General features: G+C 43.2%; 1 protein-coding gene across 1 annotated transcript in view; it reads right to left on the reverse strand.

The window, feature by feature from the left end:
* Positions 1-409: 409 nt before the first annotated feature.
* YAF2 (YY1 associated factor 2) overlaps positions 410-14842 on the reverse strand; it is a 59023-nt gene continuing 44590 nt past the window's right edge. Inside the window, exons 3-4 of the mRNA XM_029057502.2 lie at positions 2623-2775; positions 410-2184 (exon numbers count right to left, since the gene is read on the reverse strand). Of these exons, the coding sequence (XP_028913335.1) occupies positions 1947-2184; positions 2623-2775 (391 nt within the window). The 3' untranslated portion in view covers positions 410-1946. The remainder of the gene's footprint in view (positions 2185-2622; positions 2776-14842) is intronic.

The following is a 14842-nucleotide window of genomic DNA, read 5'->3' on the forward strand; positions in this document are numbered from 1 at the left end:
CCTTCAGTGTCCATCTCCCTGACTAGACTGCAAACTCCGTGAGAATAGGGATCGTATTGGCTGACTCTTGTATTCCCCCAGTGACTCAGTGCACAGGCCCGCACACAGACTTGCCCTGAGTACTGTCGATGGCTGATCTGGGAGCCTCAGTCTAGATATCTGAGAAATGGGATGATGGTAAGTTTAGCATAATGCTTTGTCATATAATCATCACTACCCCCAAAAGAATGCCAACCTAAGATAAGATCTGGAAAGTATTGCAGAGATTATACAAGCAGATGAAAAATAATCCTGTTCAGAAAGTTAAATGTTTTAACCGCTTAGGTTATTTTCATTTGGCGTGGTCTGTAGACTTTAACACTACAAAGGAAAAAGTATGTAAATGTTTAGATATCACATCAGACTTTGATTTTTATGCAACTAATTGTATTTCACAACTAGCATCTTACAAAATAGACAGTACCATTGTGCCTGTAGAAGTACTGCATTTAAACAGAAAATACATTACTACAAGAAACTACCAAATATCACAACGGTCAGAATCTACAAATGTCTAATCTTCCATATAATATTTTCTGCCTAGATTCATTTTTTAAAAATCCATTGAATATTAACACCAGAGCCCCTATACTTAGTGTGTGTATTTAAGCTGAAAGCTAAGAGAGTCAGAGACAACATGAAGATTTAAGAATATGTGTACTTTCCAGTTTGGCTTTTTGGACATCCAAAATATTGGTTGTAAACAAAAGTGCAAAATCTGTAGTCATAAAAATATTTTATTGGTAATTTTACATAATACCAGATGGGACTAAATATTTATTTGTATTGGCATATTGATAAATGCATAAATTGACAGTTGTGTCTGAAAATAGGGAATTGCAAATTCTTCATAGGAATTGTAATAGTATTTAATAAGGGCCAATTAAAGTTCTCAAAAGCTAATCTAACAACAAATGGGACAAAACTATTTTCCCAGTTTTGTGCAACATTTCATTTTTCTTTACTACTTATTTAGTGTCTCTGACACGTGATAAGTTTTGGGAAAGAAAACAGTATAATATGGTAAAGCTTTTCCAGAATGAGAGATTTTTTAAAACAATGGTAGGACTTTTTTTGTGGGGGTTGGTGGGGAGGATGGGAGGAAGGAGAGGGGAATAGTCACAATAACTTGAGATTTAATATTTCATAAAAAAAGAAAATGCCAGTGTAAAATGACAAAAGTACTGAATCTGAATTATAAAGCTAAACAATGCTTTTTAATATGTTTACTAATTTGCTCAGTAAACACGACAACAAATGAATGACAAAAGCAAAAACAAAAAGAGAGGCAAAACCAGAAACAGCAATAGTAATCTAATAAAATGTGTTGAAAAACATTGGCAAAAGTTCATACAAATGCTTTATTTAATAACATTTTTCCTATTTAACCACACCAAGTACCAGCAGGTGTATTTAAGAAGAAAACCATTACGAAAATCCAGTTGCAGCAATAGTTGATTAAACTGATCTTTGACTTGAATACATATAACTATCTGTTTCACAATCCTCAAATAATACATATTTAGGCAGCTTGAACTATGTTAAAAATTTAAATCATGAACATGCCAATTAAATATTTTGTGTTAGAATTCACTAAACTAAAAGTGAAAACGGACTTACCAATAACACTGTGTAATAAATGTTAACCACACTTTCATGGCACCTTAAACTGTGAAGATTAAAATGTTTAATCTGAAAATGTCTTATATAAATTGTAGATTCCTACAAAATTATTAATCCTAATGCTGCATTTCTCTTTCTTTTTTTTTTTTTTTGCAAAACATATGTTCTGGATAGGATGCAGTTGTGAACGCACAAGTTTGTCATGAAAATGTGGCAGCTGTTGGCAGAATTTGTGTATTTGCATGGTACAAGAGAAAGACTAAAGAAACTGGAGAAAATAAACTTTAATGAGATTCTCCATTCAACGATGAGGCTTCTCCCCTGGGTGAAGATGACCTGGACATTCCTCTCTCTGTATTATCAGAGCTAGACCCACTCTGACTGTGTTGATCTGCAGAAGCAGCACTAGACGCAGGTGGTGACTTGGTTTTCTCCTTAAAGTCTGTAATAATGACCGTCAGATCGCCAACGGTAACTTCCAAATGCTGGGCGCTACTCCGATCTACATTTTTCAATCTTGGTCTACAGGAAAGGGGGGAAGAAATGTAAAGTCATTTTTTTCTTCCATTTCTTGCGGGTGGAGGAGAGCTACCACGTCACCCCGAAATGCCTAATGTATACTGACAAACATACTCAGTTAATTAGGCCTCTAAGAGGCATGATTAAGACTGACCTATCGATCAAAATTTTTTTAGTACTCTTTTATAGGAATTCCCATGGGAAGAAAATGTCTACGCCCCTCTATGAATTGTAAACACTGAGTTTTCTAGGATGTGGTTTGATTTCCATACCCACCATTCAGAACAAGAGCCGTAAATTCTGCATTCTGGGCGCTAGGTAGAAAAGAGGAAGGAGACCCCATTTCCCACAGAGCACCTGGTTCAGCTACTGGGTTTGTGCTCCAAGTTAGTCCGCTAACAATTTCATTTTCTCAATACCTCCAACCATTCGTGGATTTACCTGGTCTTCTTTTGACTGTTCTTTTTGCTAGTTGTTTCCTTTTCATTCTTTTCCTTTTCTACTTTATCTTTTTTCTCTTTCTTGGATTGTGTAGGGGGCACAAACTGCTGGGTGACCTGTTGTGCGACCAACTGGGAGACAGGCCGAGGCTTCCTGTGAACAGGAGAGAAAAACAAGTCTTTGGAAACGTATAACTTTTTCACTGTATAGGTTCCATTTTAGAAAACAAACCCTCATGACAAATTCCAAACAATATTTCTTAGAAAACCAGGTAAAATAAAATTGAGGCCATTAAGAGAAATCCAAAAATTACCTGGCCTTTGCCGCAAGAGCTCAGAAAAAGTGAAACTCGATTTTATCATGGAACCACTTGAAACTCTCCCATGCTGTTGCAGTGCTGTTTTAAAGGTAATACATGTTGAAGCACATAATAGGCTGACAGAAGAGAAAAGTAGAACAGACACACGCACTTGAGTATACCAAGTTACTGACTCATCTGGCCCGTGAAAAGTTCTCGTGTAGAGCCAGGAAAAGTAGGGCTGGACCTAGAATTCATTGGAATGATTCACCCAAGTATGGAGAGAGCATTTATTTCCGCCAGAGAGCCACTTACCCAACTTCAAGGTTGCAGACAGCCAGACGTATAAACTCCTCCCAGTTGCCAGAGAGAATAGGTAGGAGCAGAAAAGGCTGCAATTACAAGCAATTTGGAGGAGCGGTGGGGTAGGAGGAGGAGGAATGATAGTAATTATTAAGCATTTGCTGTGTGCAGAATACTACACTGAGCACTGAGAAAGAGTACACAGGAATGAATTCCACAGTTCGTGCCCTCAGGGGGCTCACAATCTGAAAATCCAAAGGGGGAGAGGACTGAAGACAGACACACAAGGAGAGATCGCTTCCACCAATCAATTCGCAAGCAATTTTGCTCACTCAGGCCCCAGTCCCAGGAAAGCTCCTCATCAGTAACCCTCCATGGAGAAAACCCACAGCCCTTTCAGCCCCTTGAAAGGTTTGACCACTAAACCCCATCTGCCTCTTAGTGGAAGCCACATGACAGATGACTCTAAATGGGGAAGAAGGCAGTTTGGGGACACAAGTATTTGTTTGCACAGGTGGTTTACTGAGTTGCTAACCAAAAAGAAATCAGAAAGTGGAACCCAATATGCCAATTTAGGGGGAGCTAGAAGATGCAAGTAGGCTTCAAGTAAAGCCAACTTCACCCCAATTCAAAGTTCTTCGCGCAACAGATCCGTCAAAACCTTACATTTGATTATGAGATCTGAATCTGACCCCAAAGTCATCTTTAATAACCATCCAGAGTTCTCCAGCGAGAGGGCTGTATTCTCAAACAAGCTAACATTATAGTTCTCCTGCCTTGATTGATGCCGGACCCTTGCGTAAAACCTTATTCCCACAACATACTTCCACCACTTTCTCCCTACCTTCAAAACCCTCCTCAAATCACATCTCTTCTAAGAGGTCTTCCCTAAATAAGCCTTTATTTCTCCTACCTACCCTCCCCTCTGCGTGGACTATGAACTTAGCCGTGTAGCCCTTAGGCACTTTGATATTCAACCTGGCCCAACAGTATTTATGGAAATATTCTTACATTCTACTCTTCTCCTTATCCCTAATCTATTTTAATGTCTGCTTCTTTCTGTAGTCCAAAAACTCCTTGAGGGCAGGGATTAAGCCGTGTTGTGTTTTACTTACCCAAGAGCTTAGTACAGTCCTCTGCATGCAGTAAGTGCTCAATAAATACTACTGATTAAGTTATATTCAGAACAGTAATAGACAATTTGATGACGATGATGATGATGATGGTATTTGTTAAGCACTTACTATGTGCCAGCCACTGTACTAAGCACTGGGGTGTATACAAGCAAATTGAGTTGGACACAGTCCCCGTCCCTCGTGGGGCTCACAGTCTCCATCCTCATTTTACAGATGAGGGAGAACAGAGGCACAGAGAAGTGAAGTGACTTGCCCAAGGTCACACAGGAGACAAGTGGCAGAATCAGGATTAGAACCCTTGACCTTAAGCTGCTTCTAGATTGACCACAAGGAGCAACGTACTGTATTCTGCATTTGGACAGACATGTATTGTGAGAAGGCTTTCTTTAATTCCTCAATACTTTTCTACCAAATTGCATAATGAAAACACTGGATGTATTCATCCTAAACAATGTGATCTTCAATAATGAGTTCATCAATTTTAGTCCATTTATGGCATGCCAGTGAATCCAGGCTCACTAGCACTGATTCATTCATGGGCTGGTTCAGGGAAGAGAATGAATGATAAATAGGACCTTCCCAACAATGTGCTGAAAAAAAAAAACAGAAGAGAAAAGGTGTCACGGACCACCTGGAGCAATCGATCAAAGTTATCTGTTGTGTGCAGAACACTGGACTATGTGCTTGGGAGAAAGCAATACAGTTGGTAGACAGCAGCCCTGCCCAAAATCTAGTTGGGGAGACAGACGTGAAATAAATTACAGAGAGGGGAAGTCACAGAGGATAAGGACATGTACCTAAATACTCTGGAAGTAGGGTGAAATGTCTAAGTCCTAAAGGGGTATGAACACAAGTGCACTGGTGACCCAGAAGAGAAAATAGGATGTGGAGGTGAAAGATCAGTCAGGGAAGGCTTCCTGGGGAAGCCACATGGCCTACCGGAGAGAACCATGGATCCAGGGGTCAGAGGACCTGGGTTCTAATCCCAGCTCTGCTCTACGTCTGCTGTATGACTTCTCTATGCCTCAGTTCCCTCATCTGCAAAATTGGGATTCAATACCTGTTCTCCCTCCTCCTTAGAATGTGAGCCCCATGTGGGACCTCATTATCTTGTTATCTCCCCCAGCACCTAGAACAGTGCTTGGCGCATAATAAGTGCTCTTAACAAATACAATCACAAAATTTCAGTACCGCTTTGAAGATAGGGATCTATACCTGCTGGATGTAAAGGGGAGGGAGGTTGTGTAAAGGGGAGGGAGGGAAGGGGACTACAGCGAAGACAGACAAGACTGAGGCACGGGAAGCAGGTTACTGTGGGAAGAGCTGTGAGAGGCAGCATGGCCTAGAGGATAGAGCATAGGCCTGGGAGTCAGAAGGACCTGGGTTGTAATCTTGGCTCTGCCAACTGTCTGCTGGGTGACTTGGGGAAGTCACTTAACTTCTCTGTGCTTCAGTTCTCCCTCATCTGTAAAATGAGGATGGAGACTGAGAGCCCCATATGGGACGGGGACTGTGTCCAAGCTGATAATCTTGTGTCTACCTCAGCGTTTAGTACAGTGCCTAGCACATAAAAAGCACTTAACAAATACATCCAAAAATAAAAAAGGAACAAAGCAGAAGGGCTGAGTGGGAGATAAGCAAGGAGAGGTAGGAGGGACAGCTGATTGAGAATTTGATGCACAGCTAGGACAGCAACCATTGGAGGTTTCTGAGGAGTGGTGAAATATGCACAGAACTATTTTTTAAAAAATGATCCCGGTAGCAGACCGAAGCCTGGACTGGAGAGGGAAAAGGCTGGAGGCCGAGAGGTCAGTGAGGAAGCTAATTCAGTAGTGCAGACAGGATTTGAGAAGTGCTTGGACCACCATGGAGGCACCTTGAATGGAAGGAAGGGGTGATTTCAGAGACGTTGTCAAAGGAGATCTGACAGAATTTGGTGACTGAATTTGATGTGTGGGTCGAAAGAGAGATGAATCGAAGAACACGCCAAGGTTGTGGGCTTGTGAGACTGAGAGGATGGTGGTGTTGCCACAGTGATGAGAAAGTCAGGGGGAGGAACGGGTTTGGATGGGAAAATGAGTTCCGTTTTGGACATGTTTAGTTTAAGGTGTCGATGAGACATCCGGATAGAGATGTTCTGGAGGCAGGAGGAAATGCAGGATCACAGAAAAGAAGGAATAGATTTGGGAGTCATCTGCATAGAGATGGCACTTGAAGTTGTGGGAGGGAATGAGTTCTCCCAGGAGAGGTGGTAAATGGAGCAGAAAACCGGATTCAGGACTGAACCTTGAGGAACCCTCACAGTTAGGGGATGGGCAGCAGCGGAAGAGCCAGAGAAAGAAAGTGAAATTCAATTCAATTCCATCGTATTTATTGAGCGTTTACTGTGCTCAAAGCGCTGTTCTAAGAACTTTAGAATAACAATAGAATAACAATAAACAGTGAGCTTACAGACTAGAGGATGGACGGGTCAGTGAGGTAAGAGAGCAGCAGAACACAGTGTCAGTGTCTGTCCTCTAGAGTGTAACTTGCTGTCGGCAGGGAATGTGTCTGTTATACTGTACTCTCCCGAGCGCTTAGTACAGTGCTCTGCACACAGTAAAAGGTTTAATGAATATGACCGACTGACCGAAACGAAGGTTAGATAGTGTTTACAGAAGTGGGTGGTCCACGGTGTCAAAGCAGCTGAGAGGTCTAAGAGGATTAGGATGGAGTAGAGGCTGCTGGATTCGGCAGGAGAGAAGTCACTGATATCCTTGGAGAGGCAGCTTCAGTGGACTGAAGTGGGTGGAAGCCAGATTGCCAGCGAGTTGTGGAGAGAGTTGGCGGAGAGGAAGAGGAGGCAGCAGATGTTAACAACTCATTCGAGGAGTTTGGAAATGAATGGCAGAAGTGAGATGAGGTGATAACTGGAAAGCCAAGTACGGTCAAGGGAGGAAATTATTTTAGGATGGGGAAAGCAGAGGGAAAAGAGCCACTGGAGAGTGAATGGTTGAAGATGGTGGTCTGAGAGGGAAGAAGGGAGTGGGTAAGTGCTTTAATAAGGTGCAGAAGAATAGAGTTGGAGAGGCAGGGGAAGGGGCTGATCTTGAAAGGAGGAGGGAGGTCTCTTGGAAGATGGAAGAACGAGCAACTCAATGAAGAGGTGGTGGGAGAGTGGGGCTAGAGTGGTGTGGGGAGGTTTGAGCAAATTCACGCCTGATAGTTTCAATTTTTCAATGAAGTAGTTGGGAAGCTCACCAGTAACAACAGGTGGGATACTGGGGACAAGAGATTTGAAGACTGACGTAAGCCTGAAACAGCTGGTGCAGGCAATGGGCACGGGAGTCAGTAAGGAGGGAGAAACAGCGTGGCGTAGTGGATAGAGCAAGGGCCTGGGAGTCAGATGGTCTGGGTTCTAATCCCAGCTCCACCACCTGTCTGCTGTGTGGCCTTGGGGATGTCACTTCACTTCTCTGGGCCTCAATTCCCTCATCTGGAAAATGGGGATTGAGACTCTGAGCCCCAAGTGGGTCAAGGACTGTGTCCAACCCGAACTGCTTGTATTCACCCCAGCGCTTAGTACAGTGCCTGGCACATAGTAAGCGCTTAACAAATACCATTATTATTAGAAGTATTGTTGCCAGGCAGAGGGGAGGGCAGAGTTACAGGTGTGAGGGTCAAGAATTTAGAACAAATGTTACTCAGTTATGAGACTATGGAAATTAATAGCTAACTACTACCTGTTCCTTTAAGCCTTTGATTTTACCATTTTCTCAGGAAGAAGGTAATAGGGTCACAAAGGCAATACACCATTTCAGGTTAAGTAACTTTCATTTTTATGGCAACCGCTTCCTAATGAAACATCCAAAAGGTCAGAGTGATAAGAAACCGTTCTTCTGAAACCAAGTGCTGCTTTTGTATAGTGCATTCCTTCATCTTTCACAGACAGAGCCTTGACAAGAATGATGTCTCCCTTTCCCAAATCAGTTTTACTGGGGCAAGGGCCATGCTTTTCAGACACTTTTAAAAAATATCACACTTTCTGAAATAAAACAGTGGGTGTGAGCATCTTTGCCTTTCCTCGTATCTTCAAAAAAGTCAGCTTAAGGTTATATTCTGTTTTCCCAAATCTCATACCTTTCTGTCAAGGCCTCTAGGGCAGCGGGAAGAGTGTCACATTCTTCTTTCAACCAGACTGAAAAATAGCCTACCTCCTTGAGTACCCAGTCCAAATCCAGTTAAATAACAAATTTGTTCTCAAATGACATGAAGGCCTAGTTTGGGGGATGGAACCACCGAACAGCCCCAACCATAAAAGTGTCAGTGTGTAATTTTAAGATGGAAAATGCATGCCACAGCCATCCGTGCCTGGCCCAGGTTTAGGTCATGAGTACCAAACCCACCGGTTGGAACAGGCCCACTAGCCAAAACCAATCCTGGCCCGATTACATTGGCCCTTCAGGAGCCAAAGCAGCCCCATAGCCTGGGCCAAGATGAGCACGAGGCAGCTGGTGTGCTGCCAAATGGGCCCGGTGGTTTTGTACACAGTGACTTGTCTTCTGGGTGGTTCGACTCCCAAGCTGGTTTCCTCCAAGTGGTAGCAATCACTGGAAGTGAGGTTCCAGAAGGCTCACTTCTGGCCTCAACTGGTTTCAGATCAATCAATGGTATTTACCGAGTGCCTACTACTACTATTACTACTAATAATAATAATAGCGGTCATAAATGTGGTATTTGCTAAGTGCTTACTATGTGCCACACACTGTTCTAAACTCTGAGATAGATACAAGGAAATCAGGTTGGACACAGTCCCTGTCCCAGATGGGGCTCACAATCTTAATCCCCATTTTCCAGATGAGGAAATCGAGACCCAGATAAGTGAAGTGACTTGCCCAAAGTCATCCAGCAGACACGTGGCAGAGCCGGAATTAAACCCACATCCTTCTGACATCAAGGCCAGGCCTCTATCCACTAGGCCACACTGCTTGTACTACTACTATTCTAGACTGTGAGCCCGTTGTTGGGTAGGGATTGTCTCTATCTGTTGCCGAACTGGACTTTCCACGTGCTTAGTACAGTGCTCTGCACACAGTAGGCGCTCAATAAATACGACTGAATGAATGAATGAATACTATTCACACTGCTTCTACTACTACTACTAAAAGTGGCATTTATTAAGCACTTACTGGGTGCCAAGCACTGTTCTAAGTGCTGGGGCTGGACACAATCCCTGTCCCACGTAGAGCTCCCAGGCTTAATCCCCATTTAAAAGATGAGGTAACTGAGGGCACAGAGAAGTTAAGTGATACACCCAAGGTCACAGAGAAGACATGGTGGAGCCAGGATTAGAACCCACATCCTCTGACTATTGAGCGCTTGGGAAAATACAACAGAATTAGCAGATACATGTCCTGCCTACAACTAGTTTACTAGTTTACTAGAAGCAGTGTGGCTCAGTAGAAAGAGCACGGGCTGGGGAGTCAGAGGTCATGGGTTCAAAACCCAGCTCTGCCGCTTGTCAGCTGTGTGACTTTGGACAAGTCACTTAACTTCTCTGGGCCTCAGTTCCATCAACTGTCAAATGGGGATTAAGACTGTGAGCCCCACGTGGGACAACCTAATCACCTTGTATCCTCCCCAGTGCTTAGAACAGTGCTTTGCACATAGTAAGTGCTTAACAAATGCCATCATCATTATTATTAGTTTACAGTTTAGAGGAGACAGGCATTAATCTAAATAAATTATGGAGATAATTCACATAAGTGCTGTGGAGACGAGGGAGGGGGTGAATAAAGGGTAAAAACCCAAGTGCAAGGGGAACTTTAGAATAGTAAGTCTAATAATAAAAATTGTGTTTTTTGTCAAGTGCCTACAATGTGCAAGCACTGTATTAAGCGCTGAGGTGGATGCGAGTAAATCGGACCAGACAGTTTATGACCCACATGGCGCTCACAGTCTAAACAGTAGGGATAACAGATATTTAATGTTCATTTTACAGATTAGGACCATATGGATAAGGGATAAAATCCGTGAATCATCCGGAAAGAGTTATAATTGTCTACCAGCATGTAAAAGTCATAAACTGTTACATATATATATAAGAAAAATATCAATTGCATTTATTGAGCACTGTGTGCTGAGCACTGTACTGAGCACTTGATAGAGTACACTATTACATAGTTGGCAGACATGTCCTCTGTGTTTTTTCTGGAGTAATTTTTGCTTGTATCCTAATAAACTACCTCTATTAGAAGGTAAATGAAAATGAATTTGACACACTTTAACAATTAATTTATCCTGTTTATTTTTAACTGTCATAAACCTTATCAAATTTTTTCCTGGTGTGTCCAAAGCTATGGAGTCCTTAAACTATTTATCCCATAAACCCTTATTCCTACCAACAATTAAGCCCTTATTTTCTCCGGACCACTGTGCTAATCACTAGAATAGGGACAGGATAATTAGATCAGACACAGTCCCTGTGCCTCTTGGGCTTGCAGTTTAAGGGGGAAGGAGAATGGATGTTTATTCCCATTTTACAGATGAGGAAACTGAGACAGAGAAAACTTAAATGACTTACCCAAGGTCACACAAACAGGCAGAGGGCAGACTGGGGACTAGAACCCAGGTCTCCTGATTTCCAAGACTATGCTAGGTAGCACTTTTGTTACATAAAAGTGGGCAGGGAACATGCCTACCAAGTAACTCTGGGCTTAGTGGATAGAGCCCAGGCCTGGGAAAGCAGAGGGACCTGGGTTCAAATCCCTGCTCCACCACTTGTCTGCTGTGTGACCTTGGGCAAGTCACTTCATTCCTTTGGCCCTCAGTTACTTCACCCCTCTCAGGGTCGCACCTGGAGAGTTTCCAGTACTCTAACAGTCTCGGCTACAGGAAGGAGAGTCAAGCAGAGCAATAATTGTAATAATAATAGTTGTGGTATTTTTTAAAGCACGTACTACGTATTCAAGCATTGTACTAAGCGCTGGGGTAGATACAAGATAATCAAGTTGGACACAGTCCCTGTCCCTTATAGGGCTCACAGTCTAAATTCCCATTTTACAGATGAGGGAGCTGAGGCACAGAAGTGAAATGACTTGCCCAAGATCATGCAGCAGACAAGTGGCAGAGCTGGAATTAGAACCCAGGTCGGTCCTCCTGACCCCCAGGCCCGTGCCCTATCGACTAGGCCATGCTGCTTCTCTAATTGAGTGCCTATTTTATTGAGCACTTCCTGTGCGTAGAGCACAGTACTAAGCATGTGTGAAAGAACAATTCAACAGAGCTGGTAGACACAATCCCTGGCCACGGGTAATTTACAGTCTATGGGGGAGAGGGACATTTAAACAGATTAGGGACAGGGGAACTAGAGGAATAAGAATATTTACCTAAGTGTGGTGGGTACGGTGAGTATCAAAGCCCCTAAGGGGTACACAGCCAAGTTCACAGTCAACCCAGAGGGGAGGAGAAATAAAGGACTTTATCTCCATTGCCTGGGCCTCCTCAAGCACTAAAGTGAATTTAGCACCCAATTAGATTCTATTTGCTCTCTAAAGCCAATTTCACAAGCAACCAAAGCTGTTATCCTTAATGGGGCATGACGAGGAGACTAGGGAAATCACAAGAGGGCCTCCATAGTATTATCTGAGAATATACTCTTACATAGTCCTTATTTCCCCTGGGTCTGTTCCCTCTTTCCACCTCCTTGTCTTCCAAATCTCCCGATCTGGATGATAAAGCTCAGTTTCTTAAGAAAATCTCCAGATGTGAGACTGAAGGACAGAAATTGAACACTAGCCCTTACTATTAGATGAATCCACTAATCTAAGGAAGACGAAGATGGGAAGAAAAAGAAGAGAGTAAAATAATTGAGAGGGGAGGAAGGAAAGAGAAAAGGGAGAGGAGATAAAAAGAAAAGGGGTGGCATAAGGCAAGCATTTCTCAGTCACAGAGCCGATGTCAGTAAAGGCCGTACGCTACAGCTCTGACTCTGGACTTCTCAAAGAGGTGCAGGTGGAGGACACGGTGGAGGCTGGAAAAAAGCCTCAGGTCGCACTTCTAGTTCCTCTTCTATCTCCCTAACTTGCTTGCCTTGCCTGAAAATCATCTTACCCATCTCTAGAGTTTTTTTTTTTCTTCACCATTGACCTAAACTACTTCATGATTTGCATTATAGAGATTAATTAATGCCTGTAAAATGTTTGTACCTTCTCAAAAAAGGCATGATTTACTATGTTCTTGCACTACAGATGTGCAAGTTAATGACAGCAGGTTTTGATGAATACCTGTAAAGGTCTTCCCTAAGCCCTCACTCCCCCTATTCGCTCTCCTTTCTGCACTGCGTATTGCACTTGGATTTATACCACTCAATAATTATGGTATTTGTTAAGCACTTACTATGTTCCAGGCACTGTACTATGCATGGGGTGAACACAAGCAAATCGGTTTGGATGCAGCCTCTGTCCCAGGTGGGGCTCACAGTCTCAATCCCCAATTTACAGATGAGGTAACTGAGGCCCAGAGAAGTGAAGTGACTTGCAGACAAATGATGGAGTCGGGATTAGAACCCAGTACCTTCTGACTCCTAGGCCCTTGCTCCACTGCTACGCCATGCTGCTTCTCAAGCATTACCCCTTAAGCATATGATATTCTTCACCCCACCTCCAGCCCCTCAGCACTGATGTACAACAGCACGGGCTAGTGGAAAGAGCAAGGGCCTGTAAGTCAGAGAACCTGGTTTTGAATCCCAGCCCCACCACGTGCCTGATGTGTGACCTTGGCCAAGTCATTTAACTTTTCTGTGCTTCAGTTACCTCATCTGTTACATGAGGACTCAAAACCTGTTTCCCCACCTAAACTGTGAGCACTCTGTGGGATAGGGACTGTATCTGACCTGATTATCTTGCATCTCCCCCAATGCTTAGAGCAGTGCTTGACACATAGTAAATGCTTAACAAATGCCACAATTATTAATCATCATCATAATTGTGATATTTGTTAAGCACTTACTATGTGCTAGGCACTGTACTAAGTGCTAGGGTGGATACAAGCAAATTGGGTTGAACACAGTCCCTGTCCACCATGGGGCTCACAGCCTCCAGTCCCCATTTTACACATGAGGGAACTGATGCACGGAGAATTCATTCATTCATTCAATAGTATTTATTGAGCGCTTACTATGTGCAGAGCAGTGTACTAAGCGCTTGGAATGAACAAGTCGGCAACAGATAGAGACAGTCCCTGCCGTTTGTCGGGCTTACAGTCTAATCGGGGGAGATGGACAGACAAGAACAATGGCAATAAATAGAGTCAAAGGGAAGAACATCTCGTAAAAACAATGGCAACTAAATAGAATCAAGGCGATGTACAATTCATTAACAAAATAAATATAGGGTAATGAAAATATATACAGTTGAGCGGACGAGTACAGTGCTGAGGGGATGGGAAGGGAGAGGGGAGGAGCAGAGGGAAATGGGGGGAAAAGAGGGATAGGGAAGTGAAATGACTTGCTCAGGGTCACACACCTGACAAGTGGCTGATCCACATTCGAACCCATGACCTTCTGACTCCCAGGACTGTGCTCTATCCACTACACCATGCTGCTTCTCTAATCATCACCAACATGGCATTTGTTAAACGCTTACTATGTGTCAGGCATTGTTCTAAAAACTGGGGTATTTACAAATTAATCAGGAAGGACACAGTTCCTGGCCCACATGGGGCTCATACACTTCATCCCCATTTTACAAATGAGGGAACTGAGGCCCAGAGAAGAGAAGTGACTTGCCCAAGGTCACATAGCAGACTTGTGGCACAACCAGGATTAGAACCCAGGTCTTCCTGACTCCAAGGCCTGTGCTTTATCCACTAAGCCATGCTGCTTCTCTTATTATATCCTTATACCCTGCCATTTCCCCTATCTATAATTTATTTTAACATTCATCTTCCCCTCTGGATTGTAAAGTCCTCGTGGGCAGGGATCCTGTCTACCAACTCTATTGCACTGTACTTTCCCAAGCGCTTAGTACAGTGCTCTGCACCCAGTAAGCACTCAAATACCATCGAATGATTGGTGGAGATGTCCTTTAAAATATTTCATGTGTCAAAGACTTCAAAACAAGACTTAATTAACCAGGTCCTCTTCAACCACTATGTGGCCTCCCCATCCTACTTGCTAAATCTTCTGATTTAATAAAGGTTATAAAGATTAAGTTCTCTAATTTTTAACATGTTCAGTTTAACATGTATGGAAAAATAGTAATAATGTTAGTACTTATTAAGCACTTACTATGTGCAGAGCACTGTTCTAAGCACTGGGGTAGATACAGGGTAATCAGGTTGTCCCACGTGAGGCTCATAGTTAATCCCCATTTTACAGATGAGGGAACGGAGGCAAAGAGGAGTGAGGTTACTTGCCCACAGTCACACAGCTGACACGTGGCAGAGCCGGGTTTAGAACCCATGACCTCTGTCTCCCAAGCCCAGGCTCTTTCCACTGAGCCAA

The sequence above is a fragment of the Ornithorhynchus anatinus genome, chromosome 2 (assembly GCF_004115215.2).
Source record: "Ornithorhynchus anatinus isolate Pmale09 chromosome 2, mOrnAna1.pri.v4, whole genome shotgun sequence".
Lineage (NCBI taxonomy): Eukaryota > Metazoa > Chordata > Mammalia > Monotremata > Ornithorhynchidae > Ornithorhynchus > Ornithorhynchus anatinus.